General features: G+C 46.7%; 6 protein-coding genes across 8 annotated transcripts; 2 read left to right on the top strand and 4 right to left on the bottom strand.

The window, feature by feature from the left end:
- Nucleotides 1–1,114: 1,114 nt before the first annotated feature.
- Nucleotides 1,115–11,002, bottom strand: TrAtP1_007168 (uncharacterized protein). The gene is made up of 4 exons (XM_066113412.1): nt 10,892–11,002; nt 10,440–10,842; nt 2,585–10,367; nt 1,115–2,535 (listed from the first exon to the last, which is right to left on the bottom strand). Exons 2-3 carry the CDS (start codon nt 10,741–10,743, stop codon nt 2,887–2,889), a joined length of 7,785 nt encoding a protein of 2,594 aa, XP_065969498.1. The 5' UTR covers nt 10,744–10,842; nt 10,892–11,002; the 3' UTR covers nt 1,115–2,535; nt 2,585–2,886.
- A 2,971-nt stretch (nt 11,003–13,973) lies between these two features.
- TrAtP1_007167 (uncharacterized protein) lies at nt 13,974–16,263 on the top strand. 3 transcript variants are annotated; one of them, XM_066113409.1, is made up of 4 exons: nt 13,974–14,896; nt 14,960–15,309; nt 15,373–15,518; nt 15,586–16,263. In XM_066113409.1, exons 1-4 carry the CDS (start codon nt 14,003–14,005, stop codon nt 15,951–15,953), a joined length of 1,758 nt encoding a protein of 585 aa, XP_065969495.1. In that variant the 5' UTR covers nt 13,974–14,002; the 3' UTR covers nt 15,954–16,263. The 3 variants fall into 3 exon arrangements, with proteins under 3 accessions (XP_065969495.1, XP_065969496.1, XP_065969497.1); XM_066113410.1 differs by having other exon boundaries at nt 15,373–16,263; XM_066113411.1 differs by having other exon boundaries at nt 14,960–16,263.
- Nucleotides 16,264–16,511: 248 nt separating this feature from the next.
- Nucleotides 16,512–18,120, bottom strand: TrAtP1_007166 (uncharacterized protein). The gene is made up of 2 exons (XM_066113408.1): nt 17,376–18,120; nt 16,512–17,316 (listed from the first exon to the last, which is right to left on the bottom strand). Exons 1-2 carry the CDS (start codon nt 17,902–17,904, stop codon nt 16,676–16,678), a joined length of 1,170 nt encoding a protein of 389 aa, XP_065969494.1. The 5' UTR covers nt 17,905–18,120; the 3' UTR covers nt 16,512–16,675.
- Nucleotides 18,121–19,528: 1,408 nt separating this feature from the next.
- Nucleotides 19,529–21,819, top strand: TrAtP1_007165 (uncharacterized protein; the record flags this gene model as incomplete). The annotated part of the gene is made up of 2 exons (XM_014082059.2): nt 19,529–20,212; nt 20,317–21,819. The coding sequence occupies 2 exons, from the start codon at nt 19,529–19,531 to the stop codon at nt 21,817–21,819; spliced, it is 2,187 nt and encodes a 728-aa protein (XP_013937534.2).
- A 310-nt stretch (nt 21,820–22,129) lies between these two features.
- TrAtP1_007164 (uncharacterized protein) lies at nt 22,130–23,431 on the bottom strand. The gene has a single exon (XM_014082060.2). The coding sequence runs from the start codon at nt 23,334–23,336 to the stop codon at nt 22,497–22,499; it is 840 nt and encodes a 279-aa protein (XP_013937535.1). The 5' UTR covers nt 23,337–23,431; the 3' UTR covers nt 22,130–22,496.
- Nucleotides 23,417–25,165, bottom strand: TrAtP1_007163 (uncharacterized protein). Its single transcript, XM_014082061.2, has 3 exons — nt 24,649–25,165; nt 23,978–24,593; nt 23,417–23,920 (listed from the first exon to the last, which is right to left on the bottom strand). The coding sequence occupies exons 1-3, from the start codon at nt 24,933–24,935 to the stop codon at nt 23,579–23,581; spliced, it is 1,245 nt and encodes a 414-aa protein (XP_013937536.1). The 5' UTR covers nt 24,936–25,165; the 3' UTR covers nt 23,417–23,578.
- Nucleotides 25,166–25,770: the final 605 nt, after the last annotated feature.

The following is a 25,770-nucleotide window of genomic DNA, read 5'->3' as shown; positions in this document are numbered from 1 at the left end:
AACTTCAATACATTATGTTTTTGTTTGTGAGTGGGCTAACAGCTTGGATCTTAATTATAGGCAGCTTCCACTGTTTCCAAGAAATCCGGCAATTGCCTGACAACAAAACCATTCCAAGTCTGCCAGCTCAAAAAAAGCTGCCCATCAGCACCACTCTGGATCAGTCTGCGTTCCATACTAACCCAAAATCAGCTTTGTATCGGCTAGTTAATTTCCATCCCGTCGTTGATAATCCAACCCTTGCTGTTTGGCATGTAGATGGCTCCTCTGCATAGGGTGAGACTAACGTTAAAGATTAGGGTTGAGATTGTCCTGACACAGTGCATGCCGCGTTTATCATCGCGGTCTTCTCCCCTTAGCCCTTTCATTTCCTCTATTCCGTGTAAAGCTGACAGAGAATGAAACTAATGGTATGTCTCTCTGACAGATTCTATACTTACCCGAATAACTTAGTACGTAACAACAGATGGAATGACCCTGTCTACCATGCAGTCTCCTTTTCCTGACTTTGGAAAAAAAGATTAGAGAACAGTCCAGTCTAAGGTTATTACAAAACAGCCAGTGATCTGATTTCAAATCGAAACAGTGGCTGGCTAACAAATCCAAGAACTTTATGCGTGATTATAATAACTGAATGCGAATGGCAAACATCAACAATAAGCTTTTATAGCCCTAGGAGAACCGCAGGTATGACTAGTTTACAGGAGAGCTGGAGCAAGCTTCAAACGCTCATTGGTGGCTCAGAACCAGGAGTCTTTTCTGGAAGTCCGATAGAGTTTATTACCAAGTCTCAAAATGACTTGGCAACTAAAACATCCTTGCCAAACGCCAAGTAAGCAGCAGAAGTGCTGATAGTAGTATTAGGCAGTTGCAGGGGAAGACGCAATGAGATTTTGGCGATGTGGTCCATGTACGTGCTAGCCGCCTGTGGGTCTGCGCAAAAGTGTGCTTATGTGCTCAATAAATTGAGGGACATCAGAGGCAGGCATCGCAACTGCCTCTTGATCTATCTTTTAATATAATACTACCAAGCACATATGTGGTTGACTTTACTATCATTCAAAAGGACTAACCAGAGGCCAATAAAAAACTGACCCAAGTCTTAACATTTCTGCGACATGAAACTCAAATTAATTTTGAAATTAAATAAAGTCAACTACAGTTTACAGCTATTATTTCATTTAGCAAGAAACGGAATAGTTACAAGAAGGAAACCTCAACCCCCACGTTTGTTCCACTTCCCTGATCCTTCAACCAGCTGTTTCTGTGCCAAAGTCTTCCATGCGCAATGTCTCGCCCGAAAAAAATTCTCCCCCAGTGCGTTTTGTCTATCCCCTCGCAGTCTCGACGAATCTTTGTCAGAAGAACTTTTAGGAACTTAACAGGACTCTTTGTGAATATTCCGTCCAAATCACGAGCCCTAGAAGGGATAAATCCATCCGCTTGCACGATTGCTCCGTTCTCTGTTGCTTGCCATGCTATACTCAACATTTTGCATGTCTCTTTATAGTCGGCATAGGAAGCGAAATATAATTGGCCGGAGAAGATATTTAACAGTAGTCTCATAGAAGACGGCAGCTGCCAATCTCTCCCGAGAAGCGGTGTTGGGTAGAGTGTCAGTGAATCCAGTGGCGAAAAGGCTAGGTTTGGTCGGGGGGGCGTATAGGTGAAGTGTTACATGATTTGAAGTCTTGATAGATGGCATCAGCTCCTGAGCTTCATGGGGACTGATGATCACCAAGCGCTGAACCGTATTGTGATTTCCAGTGGTACTTAATATCCATTGCACTGGCCGCTGATAAGAATCCAGCAATGGGGCGTCCCCACTCAGAGCAACAGTGTCCTTGTAATCCAGTGTCGTAACAATGCTTTCTGGAAACTCTTTGACGTCGAAACTGTTTGCTGCACTAGTGTTCCATAGAGTCTGAAAAGCAGGTATAAATGCTGGAGATGAAGAGGGTATTTTGCCAGATTCAATAAATCCAACAACATCGGGATGCAGCGAATGTTTTTTCGGATCAGCGGGATGTGGCCTTTGTACCTGTCGTTCTTGCTCCATCTCTGGTGACAATTCTCGCTCTTGTTCTTCAAGAAGAGTTGATTGCTGACTTCCCAAGCAATCGAATTGCTTGCATCGCGCTTGTATTTCCAACATAGCGCGGTTTTCCGATGAAGAAGGTATATTGGGGCTCGTATGCGCCATCAAACGAGGGCTGTATCTCTCTTCCATCGACTGCGCCTCAACTTCGAGAAGCATTTTTGCTTCGTCCAAGGATAACTGGCGTGACTTTTGATCGTTCACTTCGCCCCATATAGCCTTTTGACGCTCAAATCTCTGTCCTTGCATGGCCCACAGCGGCATATTTCGCCTCGTGTCGGCGTACGTCTCTAAAATTGCCCAATGCAAGACATTCATAACGCTAATCTTGTTGCTACCTGAGAGGCCAGTTGCCGAGCAAATCTTTGTCTGGATCTCCTCTGGTACACAAAATACGACGGATTGGCCTTGGCCAAGTTTCCGCATTCTCATACATGCTGTATTCAATCAGCAGTAGAACTTTGCATCACAATTAAAACCACTTACCTTGTACTAATCTATCTTTGGTCAGATTAGGACCCAGAGTAACCGCAGCTCTGTAGCCAGTCGGAAGCTTGAGGTCTGTTCCTCTAGTGTGAGCTTCGTCAAGGTAAACGAGACAAAGATCCAGTCGACAAGAATAAGGAGATGTTTGCAGCTTTTCCACGTATCCCTTGCGATCTATAGTGCATAATTCATCTGCATCGTCGAAAAATACCACAGCTTCCTTCTCTTTTTCGGCAGGGACAATCTTTAGCCATTCTTGGGCGACCTGGATATTGGTGAGTTCAATTATCTGTGCTCCAACATCAAGAATGACATGAACCGGGGGGATCTAGAGACCGAGCAAATTTTAAGAATGCGTTGCCCGACGGTGCTTCTTCCTTTGATCTTAGCATAAGTACAACGCTATTCTCAGGCTGTAACAACCTTTCAAGGACCAAGGCATTGGTGTGTAGCTGATCGTCAAGATCCAACTGTTGAATCTCAAGAGGCAAAAGATTACGTGAATCATTGGTGCCGCTGAATCCTGTTGTAGGGTGAATCTTTCGCTGTCCAATGTCCCAGCCGGAAGCGGAAAGCTTTTCTGGAAATTCCTTCATCTCTTTAGGAAAGATGATATGCGCTAGGAAGTAATCAATTACGTTTTTTGAGTACCGGAGATGAGGGAAAAGATGATGGGTGACTTGGTAACGGTCTTTGATGTTCACTCCGACGAGGCGATGGAATGACTCGGGAAGACTTGGAGCAAACTGGACCCACTCCGAATATTCGTTTTCAGCTTGGTCCAACTTCATTAGATGTTCGAAACACAAAAAGAGGTCATCGTTAGATAATCCTCCATAGTAGTAGCTCAAACATGTGAGTATAATAACAACATCTACATGACTAAATTCGGATCGTGGAGTTGGGCTGTCCTTTGCTCGGTAGGGAACAGCGAGTCTCGTAGCTGGCTGCCGGATCGGAGCAAGCCCATAGTTGACTCTCCATCGCTTCTGCTCGAAAACGAATCCTAATATACCCTCTGCTATAAGGCCTCTGAGGAGAAGCAACGGCCCTTTGGTCAACTCAGTATAAAAACAAGAACATTGTTGCACTGAGGTTATCTGTTCAGAGGAGAGAAGGGCAGTTGAGATGTACTTGAGCACAGCATCTCGTGTGCTTTTCTGCTGGTGAACAACCGGAAAACTAGGAAGCCCGACGTTGCATATTTCGTGAGACAGTTGGTTCAACAGACTGTCTAGGGCGTCCTGTCGAAGTATACGCGTTTTGGGGAAGCATCCTTCAGCATGGTAATTGACTTCGATAGAATCTGGGAAGCTCTTCTGTATCTGTGGCACTATTCGCGCCACGAGACTTAGCACTTTTTGAATGAGAATCCAGCGGTCAGGGCTGAGCTCAATTGGCCCTTGAGCTCCCATCGTGTAAATTAGTTCAAATTTTACACTGAAATTCTCGTCACTTTCGTCGACGATATCTCTAGTGTTGCTGTCCAGAAATCGTTGTGTATCCAACAAAACGCGTCCAACTTCTTCCCGTCCAGAAATAAGGCATTCGATGCCCATGAGCTTTTGAGAAAGTATGTGTTCTGGCTGTGCGAGAAGGACACCACCTGACTTCATGCAATCTCTATAAATACTGTCCAACGATATGGTGTCGTTTGCCGTCAGTCTTAAAGACCGAGAAAAGGGCATATAGTACACCCGTTTGCCCAACCATCCGCCTAATTTGGTGACAAGAATGCGGTGGAGTTCCTTCGCCTGTGGCTTTGTAACAATAACCCGTACAAGTCGAGATCCGTTTGCCAAGTGGGCTGCTATAGCAGGCACAATGATGGATGATTTCCCTTCGCCCATATTTAGCTGCATCGTGACATTCTTGTCATTCGGAGGTGTCCTCATATTTGCGGCTACACTTTCTTGATTCTCCCGGATTAAGATATCGCTTTCGATTTCTAGTAGCAGAGACTTGGGGTAATCAAGAGGTTGCCAGTTGCGATGACCAACATTGAGTAGCTCTTTCATAAGGTCATCCTGGTTGTCGTGCAAGTATCTCATGCGTTTAGCGCGCTGTAGTCTGGACAATGCCAGCCCATAGTCGACGATAGCCTGTTTCCACTGATCAGATATTTCGTTCCACCATGGGCTCGCCAATTGCCGCAGGAAAAAGGCTGGAGAGACCCTAGGTGCCATGAAAAGCGATATTGCCAGCGTTGCCTCGGTGTCTGGCGCATTGCCAGTGCTGGGTCGCATAGCTGTCGCCAAAGCATGGTAAACCCGGTCTGCATCCTCTTTGCAACGTTGTAAATTCCTGTCCAATTCATCAACAAGATCGTCGCCAGAAGTTTTAATAAAATACTGATGATCTTGAAGGCTCAACTTCTCAAAACTCTTTTCGAGATCTGATACATAGTTGGACTGATGATTATGTCGCGCAGTGTCCCGTTGTAGTCGCTCTACAAGAGCCGCCCCATTGGAATAGTTTTTGGGGCGATCGGCAGTATAACTCAAAAGCTCTAGATTAGTACCCTGGATGACCGGTTGCGGTAGCACAGGATCGAAGATTTCGAAAAGATGGCAATCCTTAAAAAATCTCCGTTTGGCTGATTGCATGGGGATTAATGGTGTTTCAATAGGTGGATCCCAGTCAATCGCTGCAATAGAATAACGTCGAAGGACATCCACTATCTCAACAAAGTGATCATACAGGCGGCTATTGGAGAGCCAGCTGATCCACCTCTTTCGCACGGTTTCCATGGCTCGCTCGTAATAAATATACGTCAGAATAGTGTAACTAGATGGATTTTGCGGGTTTTGGCAAATCCATTGGCTTTGCAAAGAAGATGAAAAGTCCATTACAGCCGCGTCCAAATTTTGATGGAAATTTTGGTAGCGCCTATTTCTTAAGCTTGACGTGGATTCCCTGTTGTAAGGGCTCATGTGAGAATCAGGGGAGTCTGAGAATGGCTTGGCATTGCACCTAGCAACAGTCTGCAACCAGTCTGAGGCAGCCTTGTGACCGTCAGACAATTGATAGGATTGAGAATCAGGTACAGTTATACCTCCAACAGGCGACATGATTGCGCATGCGACAAGGATTTGTATAACCTGTAAATTACAGGACTCGGAATAGCCCATTGCAGCAAGACAGAACATAGCCTGAATCGTGTTCATCTCATTTTGTTTTCTTCCCAGAGCGTGGTAGAGCTGGCACCAGTGTGAGCTGAGAAGGGGACTAGCATCTTCCAGCCATTTCGCATCATAAGAGATAAGACTGTCAGGCAGCGGGGTGTCTGGGCCTGGCATGCTGTCGCTCTTAGAAAGGTAGGGCCAAAGAGTGTCTGCAAAGTTGGATGGAATAGCTTCAAAAAGATTGGCCTTCATTGTGAACAGAGATTTGGCTATTTTAAAGGAACGATTACATCTGTCGGAAAGCGAAAGCCTATCACGCCCATGATAAGGGACATCTTTGGAACAGGTGTAGTCTTCAGCGCCGAATCCAAAAAGGTGAAAACAGGAAGATCGGATTACTTGACGTTCTTCGAGTAACGGGTCCACCCTGTCAAGAACCGGTGGTCCAATATAAGTGCCAGGGTAGAAAAATTTAAAAGATGCGGACTGGCATAGGATTGACTGGACAGACCTATGGAACCCAATGTGCTGGGACAGGCTACTCAGACAAGGATCCCATGAAGTGCTTTCCATTACTCTCAGGTAATCTGGATAGTAGTGTCTGATAGGAGATAGTTTTGCTATGCAGTCAAGACGTTCAAGGTTTTCCTCTGATAAGCACTGGAATGATCTAACCGCTCCTGAATTAAGGATCGTGAGAGCTGTTTCCGTGCCAGTCATTCTAGTCAGAGGGTCAGGAAGGCAATATGAAGTGAGAGCATGGAGATAGCAGATTATCAGCTTGCTCTGCAAGCTCCCATTGTCCACAATCCGCCCTAAGAGCGTGTCAACATCGTAGAAATGGACTTTTTCGGAAATTCCATAAGGAATGAAGACGCGGATATGACCCTCAGAGTCGTGCCACTTCGCTTTGCCGCTTGGTAGGAGAAGCTTTCGCCTTTGCAGACCATCTGTCAAGACTAATTTGCTCTCAAGCCCAATCAATGCATCAATGTTTTGACAAGAATCTATATGCATATCGCGAAATTGGCGACTGTAGATCTTATCTGATCCTTGATTATACCAAAACTCTAGCTGAAACCTCGGTAATTCAATGTCAACCCGGTTGGAGTCTGAGTTGGCAATGACGTGGATGTAGTCTGAGTTTTCAAGCGGAGCCAACAGCTTATGAAGGCGTTGCACCGCCACGTCAGTGAGGCCAAGGAGAAACTGGCCACTTTTCTCCATAACCCACCCTGAGTTCAAGGATAGCTCCAGCTTCCTCATTCTCCAATACTCTGACGGTAAATCCCAAGGCGAGGACTTTGGTCGAAACTCGATCTCGCCCGTTCTCCGACGGTACCAATGAGAATAATCGTCGATGAAGTGTCTTGGTAATATTTGATCGAAGACTCTTGGTGGAATGAGGTCAAACGTTTCCTCTTGTTCCATATCTCCTGCCCTAACCGCCACCAAGAGAAGGTCTTGATTTTCAGGACCACTAAGACCAAGATATATTTTGCAGTCGTGGTAAGCCCCTTTTGAGGAAAATTGCATACCAGGCATCTCTGTCGGCATTACTTCCACCATCGATCTTCCGAAATATGTTTCGTAACTTTGATGCCTCTCGTATTCCGCTGGCAGTCGCGACAATGGCAATCCGTTGACAAGCAGCTCAGCCGTTAAGAGGTTGAAATATACGTTCAAAGACCCAAGTCTGTTTGCAGCCACCGTTCGTGTCACAAGCCAGTGATCGGCTGCGGTAGAAAGAGTTGTCCATTCTCTACCGCCAGGATATGTTGACCAAGTATTTGCAATGGCTTCGTCTAGCCACGAGCTACGGCCACATCGTATCTCTTCAATGTACAATTGATGAGCCTGGTGCATGCACTGATGCCAGCGATTAGTTGCGCTACGGTAAAACGCATCTTCCGGCTTCATCGCGAATTGCATGGTTGACTGAATAGCAATCGATGACTCGATCATTATACAAGCCTCTTCCGGAGTTTTCACAATCTGCCGTAGATGCGCATCGTCAACATGAAAGGAGCTCATACACACCAGAGCTACTTGGAACACTCTTTCAATAAGCTCTATCCGTTGTGTTTCATCTTGGGCTTCTTTCACTCGGTCCTGCAGGCTGCGGAGCCACACAAGGGCCACTTTCCGACAATCTCCAATGAAGGATACACAATCGCGCGATATAGCCAGACATGGTGCCCAAGACAGCAGTCTTGTTGCGAGCGAGATGAAAGCATACAGTGCTTGGAAGGATTCCCAATTTTCGCTGATTCTGGCCACTGCTAGCCGAAGACCTTTCAGGAGCGTGGCAGCGAAATTTTCATCGTCCAGATCCTGGTGGCTCCCTCTGAGGGCAGATTCCGGTAACGGAGGCCCAGCTTGTCGGCTGGTTTGCAGCAGAATCAATACTGTATCAAGCTTTCTGAAATCCAGTGCTGGTGTATGGAGGCTCACTAGGATGTTCTTCCATCCAACGCGGTATCCAACCGGAATACTGGCCATGGCCTTGAATTCCTCAAGGGAAAGATGATCTGGGCACATTGATTGTCGCGAAATGACATGGTTTGGCGTCAATCCGTTTGGTTCATTGTGAGGCCGGAAAATGAAGTCTTGGAGGCTGGCGCACTGCTGTGAAAGAGTGTAGGTGCACATTTTGGGAACTTCGTCTGTACAGTGAACCCCGGATATGTAGCAACGTTGCTCAGTATCGTAATACTCGTATCTCATGCCATTCGCCACCAACACATCTTGCAACACTGCAGTTTTAACCAGCTTGGTTTTCCTGTGAGTATGTGCATTTGGTTTCGTGGTGGACGCGAGAATTATCGTACGGGCGATGTTATCGTAATAAGACGTCAGGTAACTGCCCAAGGTCCAATCAGCAGGCTGACTGCCACTACCATAGAGTGACCCCAAGACATCAACTCGACAGAATGATGACATATTACGCCAGTCATTGAAGCATTTTGGCACCCTCAACTCAAAAACCGTTGATTGCGCGTCGAGCTTCTTCTCGGGAAGGGGCCATTCATAAATGTCAATGTGCAGTTTTTCAGCCCTATTCAAGTAAATGCATTTCGTGCAGGAAGAGCTGTGCTCAGAATTTGAAACCCCCGTCTTCCAGTCCACTACATCCTCAAAGTCATGGCTAGTGCCGTTATAGAGATTCATCCAGTTTTCGTATTCATTTTTAAGCCTCGAAAACTCGTCCTTTTTTCTCTGTCGCACCGATTCCGCTTCTTGCTCAATGTCCTGAAGCAAAGTCTTATGGGCTGGAGAACTCTGAAAATATTGGACCGAAAAAGAATGCATGTGCCCAAACGAGTGGAAGATGGAGGGGTATGAGAAATAGGCTCGAGCGCGGCGTTCTTCCAGATAATCTTCCACTGTTTTTAGTCGTTCCATCTGCCCTCTAAGTGGCAAGATGAGAGACTGCAGTAGTTCATGAGGCATTTCCGACCTGTAGTTCAATATGAGTGGATGATGCTGGGTAGCGGCTTTGTCGCAAGCAACCCATAGCTCCATAATGACTAGCAACATGATGGAAAGACTTTCCGGATCCTCATGGTATTGGCTCAGCGCAAGATGATGATAGGCTTTAGTAGAATTGTAAAGCATCTCGCATGTATCTTGACGCAAAATATGAGAGTCCAACCAAGTATACAGAGAACTTTCGATCCAGGTTTCAAACGCGGATAGATAGAAAGGAATTGTGCTGTGATCGTTGGGGCTAACAGCCTCAAGAGATGGTAAGTAGTCTTTATCATTCTTTGACAAGATCCATGGTGGCGTAAAATCTTTGTCAGCCTCTATTACTTGTCGGCTGTAAATTTGCTCAAGAAATTCGTCAAGCGTTTGGCATGTTACAAACCTCCCTTGTGAGGTCTCGTTGGCCGACAATGGATGAATATCCACAGGAGTTTCATTTTTTCGCATAATAACATTCCATCTCTCTTCATTTCGACTTTGACAATTGCGCAAAACTCTCTCAACTGTCCCAATCCATGGATAGGCTTGATTCTGGTCAATTTTGATCAGGCGCTTGGATATCTTGGCCATCATGCAGTGGAATATATCGCTGGGGAGGTCATGGCCCTCACAACACTGCAAGATATAGGCCATCAAGAATACCATAAACTCCTTGTATAGCCCTTTGTTTGAAGCTAAGCGTGAGAGGTACAGCTGGATTGCCACGCGAACAAGTAGCCAGACTGGAGACCTACGCCACGGCGAATAGGCGCCAGACCAGAGAACTTCTTCCCGAGTATTCTTCCAAATTCTAGATCCTTGAGACGGCCGGCCAATAGCGCTTAGACCAGCTACCAAGAAATCAGTTACAATTGCTGGAGTGGTGGTGTCTCTTTCCTCAATATGTTGGTTACCAGCCTTGGTTATCTTTGGCTTCATCTCAGACACTTCTTGATGACTCATTGTCGCAATTGTGTTTGCAAGACCCGCTTGGCATTGCTCTTGGTTGAATACCTCGAGGCTTAAAGCTGTTGAAGAAGCTGGAAAAGAGCGTTTGAGGCGTCCCGAGATGGCCATTACCCTTTCGTTCTCTGGCGACAGTTCGAAAGGTTCAAACACAGCGGTATCTTTGTCGCAAGTTATGACTATGCCGGCATTCTGTGCCCTCACATGAAGCAGCAAGAAACCCCCTTCCATTCGGTCAGCAAAGCTAGTTCTTACTACACAACGTCGCTCTAGTTTGCATAGATCAGGTAACGTACCATTCTTCTCAAGGTCACCGAATCCCTCGCGTAGCATGTCTTCATTCAAGAATCCGCTTCCATCAACGATCTTACGAAAACGCTGGACGGCCTTTGCCGCCCCATCAATTGCAATCCTATCGCTTTGCTGGATGGTAGTGCTGAATTCCTGAAGCGCATCGGCGACGATAGCTAGCATGGAAGCCTCGTGAGACACAATAGAGGCATCATCACCATTCTGTGGGAGCTTTGGAGGCAAAAATATGTTCTCCACCACATATTGTATGTCTTTGGGCGACAATTTTGATGCTTCTTCTATGTTCATGTCGTACGTGTAATCATATCCTCCTGATAAAATGCGTTTGGATGTACGTCGGCGTACGTCGTTATGGAATAGAGAGAAATTGTATAACAGCTCGAATATCTAGACTTTTCGTTAGTAATTAGTCTTGGTCGTGAGCAAAGAGACGTACGTATTTTCCAAGGAAATACTGTCATCAACCGAAAATCTAACCAGTTGTACTGATAGTCGCGAAAGCAACCAGACCATAAAACGAAATGCAGCTGGACCTTGATATGTACTTGCGTACGAGTTGTAGGCCTCCCACGGGCTAACCGTGCTTGTTGTTGGTCGGGCAAGCCGTGAAAGCCTAACAGGCTGCACAGCACCAGCAGAACATGCTGCTATTGGATGCCACCGGCAGCAGGCAGGCATACTTGTATCTATCGCAGTATGTAGCCGTAAATAGGAATGTACAATGGAGCTTAATGGTGAGTAGTAGCGCGGGAGCTCCACTCTGCGCTATGCTCTCACTGTTTTGCACGGCGTGGCTGGGCGCTCTGCAGCCACAATGCTGCATGCGTACAGATATCTATGATATGCTTGTTGAAGCCCATGTATTCTTCTCACAGTTACACATGTTAATATAGAAAACCATTATACAATTGTACAACATTTTAAAGGACAAATTTCTTGATAGAGAAGATTCCAAGGGGACACCAGAGAGCTACTTCTTAGAGGTTCAGAGGTAGAAAAAAAGTGGGAGACGTCAGTATATTTATGATACCGTCACGAAAGAAAACATGCAGAGAAAGAGGGTAAATATAAACAGTAAATCTTACTTAGTACACAGACTCTGCAAATGCTTTATTTGTTGTCTTTATGCTTCGTCTAGAAATTAGAAAAGGCATTCGAGTAGAGACACCAGCAGCAGGAATGACAATTGCTGTACTTGGACAACACTACCGGCCTTTCATGCACCATGCCGCTCATAGGGTGGTCAGCTTTACTGCTTAGGGGAGGCCCATAGCAATTTAACACAAATTCCCTGTTCAACTTGTGGATATAATCTTTGCTTGCTCAATTGCAATTGAGCTCTTTTCAGCTTATGAAGTAAAGGCGAAAGGTATAGAATGGGTCTCTGGCTTAGCTGTAGTTACCCACCTAACCCACCTAGGTAGTGTTGTTACTTGTCTCATTGCCCGTCTCAACTCCAATAGTAGCTCGCCTGGTCGCTGGCTAAATCTTGTTCTTTTCTTACCGCAATGAAGCGCCATGCAAAAGGTCGAAGATACGGTGCAATTGTGCGGCGCCGGCCTGTCGGCGATGCAGAGAGAAAGGCATTCGGTGTGAGTATCCTCATGTCGATCTCCCAGCGGTTCCGGACATGTCCTCCGCCATTTTGAATCACATCAGTCTCGTGCCCGAAGGAGTCGATGAAGGTCTTACCAGCGATATTGGTGATGCAAACATCATGTCGCTACTCGACAGAAATGGTGCGGCAAATTACGCGTCGCTGTTGCGCACATCACCACGCATTGGTTCGTTTATAGCCTAGTCGCCAGCAGCATTGCTTCCAAGCATACGATCGCCACTCACTCCCCTTACAGAATTTGAAGCATATCGGTTCCTGTCTCCGGGAGCTTGGAGATGGCTATTTTTCCCTTTGCAAGGTCATTCCATCGTCCCTATCTGCCATGTCGTTGACTTTTGCCAACATGCTGCAAATAGCGCCTTTTTTTCATCTGTCATATTGATCGATGTTATTATTTACATGCCTAGGTCTCGTAACACGCATGCAATCCACCGATCTTAGGTTGATTGGCTACTCAGGCGTATCAGCAGTTGTAACACAGTTGCCAAGTACGCTCAATCCGCAAGTAGTTGCCTTTCCGCAGCAGCAATTAGCTGGAGGCTTTCTTTTGAGGTTTTCCTTTGAGGGAAAAAAAACAAGCACCACACCGTAGTTTTAGATCACATTATCTTTGCTGTTGCACAATTCATAGCGAAGGCTTTCAAACATCGGGATTGACTAAATGGAGCCCTTGCCATAATTAGGCGGCAACCTGACAGTGGCGCCGGTGTCGGTCCCGCCTGCTGATAAACCAAGGTAACCCTGTCTGAGCAACTATATCTGCTTTCCAGCTCCTCGTTGTGTAGTTAGATCTCAAGCGGAAGTCAAATGAGTTAAAAAGTAGAGCATTTACATCGACTACAATATCTCTGTTACTACAATGGCGTAACTCGGATGATCAGTTCTTGCTGCTAAAGCAGGTAGATCTCATGTTTCTATCCCTTGCTGGTTGATCTAGAGGAAGCCTCGAATAACGACAAGATGCGGGTCACAGCACGGCATTACGTGACCTTAGTGGCATTAGCGTGTGGGCAAGCTATATGAGACGCTATCCCGGCACTGTTTTACACTCCGCTAAGTGACCAAATGCGCCAGCCATCACCTTCTTTCTCTCCTAATGGCGGCGCCTTCGTTACAAGCCCACGTCCTCGGTATTCTCTCATTTCTGAAACTTCCACAATGTCTTTGAGTTCAAGAGAAACATCCAGCTGCTAAATATCTGAGATGCAGCGCAATACAATTTTGGGTGTTCCTGTTGACTGCCTACTTCAACCGTCTCCACCATCGAAGGCAGCAGCAACCCTAGCTCTTCTCAGTATCTTCTACAGCATCGGGAACCTCGCGCAATGACTTTCTCAGAGGAATAAACTTTTATTTATGAAATGATATGATATCAGTATACATATAACGGTATAAGGGAAGAAGATTAGCAATACCGTACACGGATACAGATGAGGCAGAATGAGGTCTATTAGTTGCAAGCCTCGGAAGGGCCTCGCAAATGACTGGTATCTCGATAACCTGCAACTTAATTATCCAGCGTACTACTTCTTTAATATGTAATATATAGTTAGGGACTGGTTGGCTACATTCTGAACAGCCATTCTCTAGAGTACCGTTGATAGCCAGCCAATTACTCAACGTAGCAACGTGACTATTATTTCGCATTCTACATTATCAGAATACATACGTAAATAACATTTCTTTTCGGTTTACTGTCATTCACCATTTTAATTCTTAATTGCTAAAAGTGGAACCAACTGGTAGCCAGTTCTGTTAAGCTAAGCAACTATCACCGAAACCGCATGTCTGTCATTATTTGGTGACGTGGTGGTGACCGATGTTCGGCTTCACCTTTGGTGCTTTAAATGTAACTTTCCGGGGTCTTACTTTGATAATTACTTTTACTTTAACACTTTTGCCTAAAGACCTTATTAGTTTGCCGTTATCATGTCTGCCACCATTCTTCTGGAGTTGACGACCAGTCGGTCGCCTCAGAATCATGCAGATACCACTGATGACTTGACCGAGGGTCAGATGACTAACAATATCTCGTCTCTTCCGAACGAGCGTGAAGCAGTCACCACGGCGACGTCCCAATCTCAGCGTCTGCGTACTGTTCGGTCTAGAGTAGCAAACTCGGCTGATAGATCTAGCGATGACATACACGATCAGTCATCTCGGCTACCATTTCGTCGCCTCATCGCCGCGTATCTGTGTCTTTCAGCCATCTACTTCACCTCTTCGCTTGACATCAATTCAGTCGCTTTAGCTCTCCCTGTAATCGCTCGCGATCTTGGCGCTGGCAGCAGCATTACTTGGACTGGAACGGCCTATTTAATGGGCCAGGCCGCCTTTCAGCCTCTATACGGTCGCTTGTCCGATATTTTCGGTCGAAAGCCTGTCTTGATGCTCTCCGTTGGATTTCTCGTCATTGGCGATATTTTATGCGCAAACTCCCACTCTCCCGCTTGGCTCTATGCATGTCGAGCGATAAGTGGAATTGGCGGTGGAGGCATCAGTTCTATCATATCAATCATTGTTAGTGATCTTGTGAGCCTTAAAGACAGAGGCAAGTACCAAGGAATGCTTAATGCCTCCATCGGCGCTGGATCAGCTATAGGGCCATTCCTTGCGGCCTCTCTGATACAAAAGACAAGAATAGGAGGGATATCGAGCTGGAGATGGATCTTCTACATTCCGCCAATCCTGGCTTGCGTTTCTACTGTAGCTTGTATGGCTTTCTTACCGTTGACAAGCATCAGTGGAAGCTGGAAAGCGAAGGCAAGACAAATCGACTGGATGGGCCTTGCAGCTTCTCTAGTAGCAACTATTTGCATGCTGGTATGCATAGCTCCGATTCAAATTGAGATCTTCCTGCTGATAGAGATATCTTTGTTTTCATAGATCCCTCTGAACTTAGGCGGAACATCCTGGCCATGGAGTAGTCCCGCGGTAATCTCTTTGATGATCATTGGCGGCGCTGCAGTGGCTGCTTTCACAATCATTGAGAAAAAATATGCACGCATCCCTCTCATCCCTCTTCGGCTTTTTACTAGCAGAGCTAGCGCAATTCTACTCATCCAAAGCGCTTTTTACAACGTAGTATGGCAAGTAGATATGTACTTTATGCCTGCATATTTTCAAGATGTTGGAGGATTCAGCCCCCTACAGGCTTCTGCGTTGATGCTCCCTATACTTTTGTTCTCAAGCATTTCAGGCATTTTGTCAGGCCCAGCTATGACCATTCTCGGAAGGCAAGTTTAATCATCCATCAAATTCCTGGTAATGGGTGCGTTTACGCGGCTGACGGGCAGAAGGTATGACTATATATACCATCCAGGCATCTTTCTGTGGCTCCTAGGCGTCTGCCTCAAGATGGTGTTCGACCAGAATACTAGCGTTGGGACTTATTTGGGCGCCTTGTTAGTTGAAGGGTGGGGGATTGGATGTGTTTTCCAGCCAGGTACAGTCTACTTAACACATGCCTGCATGTATACGACGATGATATCGTGATCACTCACTGCGTTTAGGTCTCGTGGCTCTGCAAGCACATTGTCCATCCAAAGATCGTGCGGTTGCGACGTCAACGCGGAACCTCTTCCGAATGCTCGGTTCTGTCATTGGCATGACAATCGCATCTGCTTTACAGAGTGCCGTTACACAAGCAGCTCTACCCGACAATATCCCAGCTTCAGTGCTCTCGCAAGTAACGATGGGAACGTGGAGATCCGGAACCACAACTTGGGACCAAGACATATCCTATGCCAAGTTCAAAGGTTTTCAGGCAGTGTTTGCAATGGAAATTCCTTTCATGGCACTCTGCTTCCTTGGTTGTTTTGGTATACCCAGCGCAACGTTCGGAGAAGACAACGAGAGTGCAGAGGGACGCACTACGTAATACACTCAACCATTTGAATAAGTTGTGACAGCAGATATGGATCAGACGATACTTCTGGCGAGTCAGGGGCGGTTGGTCACAATCGAGAGAAATAACTTTAGGTTACTGTAGAAACGAATGCAAGCCCACTAAGTAGATACCTAGGTACTAGCCCGAAAAGTTTGGAGAAGACGTACTCCAGGGCCAGCAAGCTTCTAGATGCAGAGTTTGCATTGGTCTGTTACACATTCCCTATTGTGAGAAAATCTGAGTTCGAATAACATATGAGTATTTTAATGTGGTTTGTATACCAATAGCCCGGATTATTGAGAGCGAAGAATACCCATTTAATGAAATCTTGAATATGTCGTAATAATAAGCAAAAGACACGAAATAACTTGGATTATCTCGAAGGTCTGCCCCTTGATATTCGGTTGTCATGCTATACGCATCTATCGCTATATGGCCAAGGCCGACCTTTTCAGTCTCATATTGTACATGTAAAAAGCTGAACGATTTCGATCTCAGGGTGCCAGCCAAAGAATTGCACGGGCTCACAGGGATGGCAAATATCCAATTGATATGATGAATTATAATATTACTAACATTCTGAATATTTAAAAGAGATATGATGTTAATCTATTTTATTTACAGTTTCTCGGATATTTTTTTAACATCGATGTTGAAGTAGTACAGCTCCTGTTGTTGTTCCACGCTATTGATGGCATATCACATTTCCCTTACTAGTAGGCGGGGAAAACGGTGCCATCACTGTTGCCGCTATAAGTGTAGCCGCAGTTACCGTTACCAACGACATATCCTTCGCCAGTGTCGCTGCCGGAGATGGAGAGGATGAAGTTAGGGTGGTTGAACTGGGATGAGCAGGTCTCGCCAGGGTGGTACAGCAAGAAGCAGTTTCGGTTTCTCGGGCGGAAAATGAATGTCTCGCAAGTTCCGAATTGCTGGCAAGCATTGCAGCAGTCGGTTGCGGTGGTGGCGCCATCAGCGACAGTGCTGAAGTCGGAACCGACGCCCGGTCCGTTGTTGGCGACGTTGACAGCATAGTAGTTTCTTCCACTGTTGCTGAAGTTGGGGCCAAAGGTGTTCAGTGCGCTACACGCGTCATAGACGGTAGGGCCAGGAATAATGGCGGTAGTGGTAGTGGAGGCTGTGACAGTGCTAGTCTCAAAGGTTGTGGTGAAAGTTGTCACACTGGATGTGTAAGTGGAAGTAATGGTAGATGAGACATCAGCGGGAACAACAGTCTTGGTAGAAGTAAGAGTGTTGGTCTTGGTAGTCTCTCTCCAGTAGAAGATGGTTTCTGTGACTGGGTGGACGGTTGACTGCACAGTCTTGGTCTTGGTGTTGGGCAGAATCTTGGTGCCTGTAAGCGAGTTAGCTAACGCCCCTGTTGCTTGGTGAGAAGTGAATGCGATAACTTACAATCCACCTTGGTAGGGTACACTGAGGCCTTAAGACCCTGGGGCTTCTTCACCTGGGCCCGGGGAGGGTGAGGGTGGTCGAGAGCACGACGGTTCAGAGTATCGGAGTTGACCGTGTCCTGAATGTTTCGGAAGCCCGCAGTAGTTGGCACCACGGTGGTCGAGGTTGACGAGGTAGTGTCAGTGTTTGTGGTAGTGGTAGTCACGGTAGCCGTGATTGTGTCCGTCTCAACAGCAAACACGGTGGACGTGGTGGAAAAGGTATCGGTCACAGTGCTATCCGTGACAGTCTTGGTCTTGGTGGCGAATCCGGTAACAGTGTACCACAGGCCAACATAGCTTGTCACCGTCGGGCGAATAGTGAGGGTAGTGGTGGGCTGATGGCTGCTGGTAGATGTCTTGGTGACAGTAGACACATGGTTTGTCGATTTGGTGCCAAGCTCCGTACGACAAGTCGTTACCGGGTTGGTGGCAACGACTGAAGTCGCCAAGAATGGCAAAACTGCCAGAACTTGAAGTGCAGTCTTCATGGTGAACGAGAAAGGACTGAGCAGTGCCTTGAGGTTGAGAAGAAAGAGAAGCTGGATGCACTGCTACAAACATTCGAGAGAGACGAGAGACAGACGCATGTCGATTTATACAGCTCTATCCGCTGTCTTGGGTGGCGATCCAGCTTCGCTTGCAGCATTTGCTGATCCCTTCAGCACCACGGGCAATGGGTAAAATTGCTCGCGGGGCGATAGACCTTCCAAACACTCAGCCGTAGCGGTCGGCGCGTTCTAGACGCAAGCTGTCATGGAGTAGCATCAAGCTAAGTGGATATCAGGCGCAGCTGTCCAGTAGTTTGCTTGTAGAAAAGTACTACTAATTGGCCACGCAGCGATCTACGGCCACAGAGGGCCAGCGTGACTAGGTGCTGGCGATGCTATATTTACACTAAGAGGCAATAGCTCGAGGCAATAGTGCCAAGCAATAGCGCGATCGAGGCATCTCTTGGCGCCAGGAACGGGGCCATTTGCCGGTCTAAGCCAACCGCTGTTAGATCAGGGCAGATTCCAACTACTCCAAGGTGGCGCAGGGCGAGAGGCTTCAGATGGGCATCGGAACCCCTGACTAGCTTCGTGCAATTAGAGGAAGAAAAAATAAAAGACAAAATTGAATAGAAAAAGGTGTAAAGTTGATTGATTAGAAGCCGGGCTTGTATTCCCTGCTAGTCCAGTGCCCAGCTGTCGGGTTCCGCGATTCGAGACCAGGGAGTTTTTGGGGTCCAGATGGGAGCTTTGGGGTCTAGATGGGAATTGCTGGGCCAACATCCATGACCAATTTCGCTTGTATTACTTGTATGTGCAGTATAAGTATTGAGTGCTAGGAAGTCATGGTAGCGATATTTGATCAGTATCAGCTCCAAGATCCCCGCAAGATTACTACGATGGGACACCGAGAACAGCTCATCACGATACCAAATCAGTGTTCGCGTAATGTTGGAATAGCTAAGATCAATATTCTAAACAGCTGATTCTTTAACCAATGGCCGTTCATATCTCGCTTCTTCATCGCATGAAAATATATCAATAGATTGGAACAAGTTTACGGTGACGAACGTTCTAGGCAATACTAGACCAGTGGATAGTAGCTTTAGCTGCGCTGCTTGACACTAAGACCCTGCATCCAAGTCAAGCTTTTAGCTCCTGGACCCACAAGGGTAAAATAAGAGTAAAGTAAAGAGTTAAAAACTAAAATCCGAAAATAGCGTTATTGACAAGCAACTCGCCTTCAGCCGGGACGGTGGAGGCCCAAGACGGCCTAGCCAAAATGATAGGGCTCAGCTGGGACCGCGATAGTCAAAATACAAGGGGTTGAATGCGCGTACTACTGCAAGTTTTTCAATAAACCGTCTAATAGTTACAACTCAAGGCCATGCAGCGGGGTAGCTGAAGAGGAAGATTGTCCACAGAGCAATGGAATATATCATCAGGGGACTTCACGGCCTTGTCCCGCTTCTACCGTGATCAAGAGAAAGAATATACAGTGAAAGGGAAGGAGTTTCGTCCTCTTCGTCGTGATATTCCCTCTTCGTTCCCTGTGTTTCCGTGAGATCCAGGTTTTTCTTATTCGTGGATTTCACCCGCCATCTTTGGCGACTTCTTATTCAAGATGTTATCCCCTAAAGGCATCGCCTACCTAGGCTTTGCAGCAGCCTTTCTCTTTGGCAATCCAGCCTCTGCCGCTCCGCAAGGTCATGAGGCTCGATACCCCAGTGTGCCTCAACTCAACAGTCGTGATGACTCTTCCAACTCTACAACAAATGGCACAAAAACGAGCCTGGAACCCATTGTTCCTCCAAGCGTTGACCCGGAAGACCTCTTTGTTCTCTCTCTTGATACCAATGTCACCCTAGCATGGGCTGGCTCGCCTGACAACTCTTCCACCGACTCGAGCCCTCAGCGACGAATGCTCAAGCGCGACGGCGGTATCTTGTCTCAAGCCCTCATGACTTTTGCCTTTCCGACAATCCCGCTTGACCATTCGTTATTCGTAACCGATGTTAGCTGTACAAAGGGTAGCCTTACTGGCACTCTGAGCGACAACGCGTACGGATTTGCGAAGAAAGAGTGGACCGGGGCCACAGATATTGTGTTTGTAACATCGGTGGACGGCTGTGGTCTGGATAACCAAAACGACTTCTTTCATGCGAAATCTATCTCCTTCTCCGATAGCAATAAGAGCTTCACTGCCACTGGAGCCTCAGCTGCCTTCACCGATGTAGCTCTCCATCTGAATCTCAAATGGGGCAACATCGGATCTACATCGGCGAAGCGCGCTGTTGATAAGAGAGACGTAAGTGTTATATATCGTTTCCGTGATGCTTTCTTTACTCTTGCAGTTTTCTTACATCATGCTTCTATTGCTAAAATCTGCTAACACGACCGTCATCATTCTAGATGTTCGAGCCGCACGCTCTTGCTGCACGAGATACCGAATCAGTTACCTTATCCTGGGATTACTGGCTTCAGGACGACGACCACCTCGGTACCGATCCCGACGCCCCGTGGCCAAATGCTGCTCCATTGTATAAATGGGGTTCTGATGGAGGCGAACCGGATGATTCTTACTCAAAGGGCGAAGTTGCTGACGCCAGCGGCCACCATAAGCGCTCAAACGATACCTCCGTTTCTGCTCACTCTGCCCGTGATCTCGAGTATGGTTTGGCTCTCTACTGTATTGAGTGTGGATTTGGTGGTTCAGCAACACTTTGGGGTGAAATTGACGCATCCATCTTACACCTTAGCGTCGACACACTGCAAGTGGGACTCACCGCCAACTTTGCAGCAGGACTCAACCTTGGAATGGAGGCGTTTTTCAAATATGAGAAAGAGTGGAAGAAGGAACTGGCCCGAATTGGCTTGGGCGGCTTTGAGATCCCCCTAATCATCGATGTCGGTCCATTCATCAGCGTCTCAGTAGACGCTGAGGTGACCATTGATGCAACTGGCACTCTGGCTATTGGCGCCTCCGTAGCTTGGCCAAACATTGACATCATGTTGGATTTGCTTGATTCTAGCAACAGCCACTCAAATGGCCTTTCACCTCAATTCTCGCATATGGCCGAAGCTTCTGGTGAGCTTAATCTTAGGGCGTCGCTGGGTTTGCCCATCGAGATAGGCGTTGGCATCGATATTCTTGACGGGACCTTTTCGCTGGACGCCGGTATCGTTGATACTCCTTCCATCGTTGCTGAGGGCTCCTTCGAAATCGCGGCCTCCGTCGGAGACGATGGTGAAATCGATGTCAGTCTCGGCGGCAGCTGCTACGGCATTGCTTGGGACATTCATTTTGAGAACAGCCTCCAGGCTGTTCTCGAAGGTGATTTCGTCGGCGATGACACATACGACCTCATTCCTGTTCAGGTCAGTGCTCCCATTGCTCAGGGCTGCATCGGATATGTCAACACTGGCACCGATGACAACTCAGACACTCCCCAGGGCACCGGCTCTAGCGCCGGCATGGGCGGCAATGGCTTGAACAGCGGCGGACTTGGCATGTCCGGCTCCGGTTCAAACTCCGGCTCGGGCTCCAAGTCCGGCCCAGCTAGCGGAAAGAGCTCCAGCACTACCAAGAGCTCCAGCAGTACCAAGAGCACAAGCACTGCCAAGAGCACAAGCACCGCCAAGAGCACAAGCAAGAGCACAAGCACTGCTAAGAGCTCCAGCACTGCGAAGAGCTCCAGCACTGCGAAGAGCACTGCGAAGTCTACCAGTACTGCTAAGAGCACTGCTAAGAGCACAAGCACTGCCAAGAGCACTGCCAAGAGCACAGCTAAGAGCACAAGCACTGCCAAGAGTACCGCTAAGAGCACAGCCAAGAGCACAGCCAAGAGCACAGCCAAGAGCACCGCCAAGAGCACCGCCAAGAGCCCTGCCAAGCCCACTCCCAAGGGCCGTTAAACCCAACGTCCCTGCAGGTCTCATTTGCATGTCTATTAAGGAAGCAGGCGTAAATACCGCCTGGCATTTAGTAAAGCTGCTACAGTAAACAATGCCAACCCTCTGTGCTACCACCTGCCTTCAGAACTCCAGTTGCGTGAGTCCAGCTAACAAAGCTGTCAGGAGCTTAGGTGTAACTACCGAGACGAGTCGGCGCTGGTTGAGATTTTATGACAAGGCATTTTTTGTATATAACATATCTCCAAAACACAAAACAATATATAACTACCTAGTAATGTTCTTTAATAGAAAAGCTATTTGCTTATAAGTAGTTCTATTTATAATTGCGTAATGAATCATCTTCTCCTTCCGGTACCAAATACCCGGTTGTTAATAAAATTGATCATATTCTTCTATTTTCTGAACCCTTTCATGTGGTTCTTTTCCTCCCTGTCTCATCGAACATTGTCTGTGAAGCGGCGGCGTGTATAACAGAGGATCTAGAGCCATGCTATATACACTACCCTATACCAGATAGAACTATCTCGAATCGGAATTCTACTGCTTTACCCTCTTCCCTTCATTGCAAAACTTGAATATCCCGTAAGATGTTTGATCATTTGCACGTACATGTACGAAGTTGACAAGGCTGTTTAACCTGCGCATAGCTGAAAGCTCACGCAAGTTCTTAATGGCTCTCAATTTTCTGTGCGACCTCGCCATTCATTGACCCGGAATATCCAATCGCGAACAAGCGCTTCAAAAACACCAGTCTCATCGATAGGAAGGCCATGAGTGCCACGATCCAGAACCGCAAACGTTGATCTAGGGTAAAGCTCCAGGAGACGAAGGCTATCTCGGTAACCCACGACTTCGTCTTGCCGACCGCAAATAATAAGTGTGGGCGCCAAGAACTTGATATTTTCATCAATAAAAGGAATGGATAAGCGATATCGCTGCGGATCGTATCGAATCGGGTCCAAAGCCTTTTTATCAGTGGCTCTCTCTGCCGGAAGGTAAACCTTGTCAACTTTTGCCTTCAGGGTTTGGACGTAATCAGGCGTTTGAACAAGGACATTTCCAAGAAGGCTTTTGTCTTCCGTTGACAAATTCAACATGAGCTCCTTGTTTTCTACCAATGGACTGTAAGGATCAAGATTTCGTTTGCTATTCTCGGGCTCAATAACCGGTACTCGGAGTAGTAAGCCATCGACTTGATCGCGATATTTTTGAGCTATAGCGCGTGCAAGGTATCCGCCCAATGATGAACCAATAAGTGCGAATCTTGACTTCTGCAGCCGAGAGTCAATGAAATTGGCCAGGCGGAGGTATATATCGTCGAGATTTTTGACATTATCGGCAGCTGTCGCGCCCATACCAGGAAGATCCACGTAAATACGGAGAAGTCCCGGCACTTTAACAAAAATTGGCTCAAAATCTAGCTCTTCAACTTTTCCTTCCGCTTCCCATCCATGAACAAGCAGAACAGGAAAGCCTTCTCCAATCTCATAGGCAGATAAGGTAGATGCCATGTTCATTTTGTAACAGTGCGTTGAGAATGGACAAGGAGAAGTACAATGTAATCAAGCTTGGTGAGGCTATTCGTATTCCTTTGACATGCAGATTGGTACAGGCGATAAATTGCGCAACGTCACATGACTTGCCTACTGTAAATTAATGGTTTTTGTTACATGCAAGTTTGTATTCATTTGAACTTTTATCCTCTATAATTTTCCAACGCTAACCACTCAATCAGAATACCATTTTGCATATATCTTTCTTAGTACAGCCACGGGAGCTGAGATGGGTTCTCTGCTTTGTGAGGGGCATTTTCAAGCTTGTATGCTTTTGAAATGATGGAAGGCGCACGAATGATGGCCATTTGCCTCATGGCTTCAATCTGAGGTCCGCCTGGGTGAGTGGCTTGGTCAAGATTGGAAATGGAAATTCGTTCCCAGGTTCCGGCCTTGCCTTCCATCTCCCCTTGGTATTTGTTAAACAGTTGCGAAAGCTCCTGGGTGGAAGGCGTTGAGCCATTTTTCAACAGGGCCGCAAGCTTGTTAGTGAGATTGGCAGAAGCCTCCATGCCGATGTTAGCGCCAACGCCCCATTTCGGGTTCATCTGCATGATGTTAGTGACTTATCTCCAGTGCTAGAGGGCGTTTCTTTTTCAGCGTACCTTGTGAGCTGCGTCCCCCACAAGAGCAACGCGGTCCCAGTGCCACAGCTCCACAACACCCTCTTCGAAATTTGCGTGGCCTGCAGCAAACCGCTTATCCCACAAGTCTTTAAATGTGACCTTGGGTGTCAATTTGACGTTTGCGAATTCCTCAACCAATTCTTGCGGCACATTTGTCGTAAAGGGAACTCTGTCGGTGCATCTCGGGATGCGCTTATAGATAAACAAGTGCGTCTCTTTCTGAGAAGGGAACGCCTGGATCACCCAGTCATCTCCGTGCACCTCTGCTCCCTGCCCGGAAGGAATATCGTCAAACAACGGTCCTCTTCCAAAAACGCCAGTGAATGACGCTGTAAACGGGTTCTCGGCGAATAGACCCGCGGGCGAGATCTTGCGCAAGTGGTCCCGAACTGAGCTCCAAATGCCATCTGCGCCGACGACAATCGATCCTTCATGGCTTGTGCCATCAGCGAATTCCACAGTCACGCCATCTTTGCCGAGCACAATGTTGGTAAGTTCCTTCCTGGTAAAGATATGCTCTTCTGGTTTATCAAGGCCACTAAGGAAAACCTGAGAAAGGCTGGCACGGTCTGTGACAACTACAGGATAGCCGTGACTGAACAGAAAGAATGTTAGTTTCGAAACCACGCATCTCGTTATTCCCGACTTACATCTGAGAAAACGCGGCATAATCCTGATCTTCGCTTAGGTGCTTTGCGTTGGCATCACGGTGCACCATGCCCGTCATCTGATGAGACACCTTCTTCAAGCTCTCCAAGAGACCTAGCTGTTCCATCATCCTCGTGACTTGAGGCATAAGGAAAATACCAAATGCAGTTGTGGGAGCCACAGCGCTTCGCTTTTCGAAAAGCGCATAGTCGATTCCGGCGGCCTGCAGACTGTTTGCAAGGAAAAGTCCAACCGGGCCACCACCAATGATGATAACCTTGAAAGCCATTTTGGATTGATTAATTGCTGGATGGAACTGAATGTATAAGTTGTGTAAGATACTCGTGGCACGAGAGGATTTTATTGTTGTTTCAAGCGCAGGTTGGCACTGCAGATGAACGAAATGTAAAACTTGGGTATCAGACACAGATTCTACAATTCATGAGTAGTCTTTTGACGGATATATATGCCTCTTCTAACAGCTACACTCCAGGCGCAATGATATAACTAGAGCCAGGGGGATGTGCTGTAAGTCTGCTGATATAAGCCACACTTGGCAACAGAGTTCAAATGCAATAGAGACGTATATTCATCCAGTTCTAAAATCTAGTGGATGGAGCTTGATTATAAAACTTTCTCCACATTTTTAACAGCAACATGGATGTTTATATATACAAGCACCTGTGTAATAGTAATTAACTAGTAGGTAAAGATTTCTTAAACTTAGAGTAAATTAGTAATAAATTATTACTCTAAAATAAAGTACATATATTATTCAACATATATATACTGTAATTATCTTACAATTGCTTATTATGTAACTTTTTTTTTTTAAAAAAAAAAACATTATTAAAGATTATTTATTACCTTCTCTATAATTTCCCTTTAAATCTTTTAAAGCACCGCAGTATTCTTTCTTACCTGTGATTACAAAAAGAAAAGTTTTCATTGTTTACCGTTTTCCTCTTACAGCCTTTTGCTTATGCTTGCTAGTGATCGACTCAGTGGAGTGCCAGGGTCAATTACTCCGCCGCAACTTTACTGCCTGACACCCAGATTAAGGTGCTGGATCTAGGGGTCTAACGTTGCCATGCAGGGGTACAGCACACCCTGTTTCGTTGGCA

The sequence above is a fragment of the Trichoderma atroviride genome, chromosome 3, assembly GCF_020647795.1.
Source record: "Trichoderma atroviride chromosome 3, complete sequence".
Classification (NCBI taxonomy): domain Eukaryota; kingdom Fungi; phylum Ascomycota; class Sordariomycetes; order Hypocreales; family Hypocreaceae; genus Trichoderma; species Trichoderma atroviride.
This window is presented reverse-complemented; position numbering and strand designations above follow the sequence as displayed.

What these genes read in the sequence shown, in the direction of transcription:
- TrAtP1_007168 (XM_066113412.1), bottom strand. Translation starts at nt 10,743, where the DNA reads ATGAACATAGAAGAAGCATCAAAATTGTCGCCCAAAGACATACAATAT. An exon ending in CGGTGACCTTGAGAAGAATG is followed by an intron (nt 10,368 to 10,439) that starts GTACGTTACCTG and finishes ACCGAATGGAAG; the next exon opens with GGGGTTTCTTGCTGCTTCAT.
- TrAtP1_007167 (XM_066113409.1), top strand. Translation starts at nt 14,003, where the DNA reads ATGTCTGCCACCATTCTTCTGGAGTTGACGACCAGTCGGTCGCCTCAG. An exon ending in GCTATGACCATTCTCGGAAG is followed by an intron (nt 15,310 to 15,372) that starts GCAAGTTTAATC and finishes GACGGGCAGAAG; the next exon opens with GTATGACTATATATACCATC. An exon ending in TGGATGTGTTTTCCAGCCAG is followed by an intron (nt 15,519 to 15,585) that starts GTACAGTCTACT and finishes CACTGCGTTTAG; the next exon opens with GTCTCGTGGCTCTGCAAGCA.
- TrAtP1_007166 (XM_066113408.1), bottom strand. Translation starts at nt 17,904, where the DNA reads ATGAAGACTGCACTTCAAGTTCTGGCAGTTTTGCCATTCTTGGCGACT. An exon ending in GTACCCTACCAAGGTGGATT is followed by an intron (nt 17,317 to 17,375) that starts GTAAGTTATCGC and finishes ACTCGCTTACAG; the next exon opens with GCACCAAGATTCTGCCCAAC.
- TrAtP1_007164 (XM_014082060.2), bottom strand. Translation starts at nt 23,336, where the DNA reads ATGAACATGGCATCTACCTTATCTGCCTATGAGATTGGAGAAGGCTTT.
- TrAtP1_007163 (XM_014082061.2), bottom strand. Translation starts at nt 24,935, where the DNA reads ATGGCTTTCAAGGTTATCATCATTGGTGGTGGCCCGGTTGGACTTTTC. An exon ending in TATGCCGCGTTTTCTCAGAT is followed by an intron (nt 24,594 to 24,648) that starts GTAAGTCGGGAA and finishes CTTTCTGTTCAG; the next exon opens with TCACGGCTATCCTGTAGTTG. An exon ending in TGGGGGACGCAGCTCACAAG is followed by an intron (nt 23,921 to 23,977) that starts GTACGCTGAAAA and finishes AACATCATGCAG; the next exon opens with ATGAACCCGAAATGGGGCGT.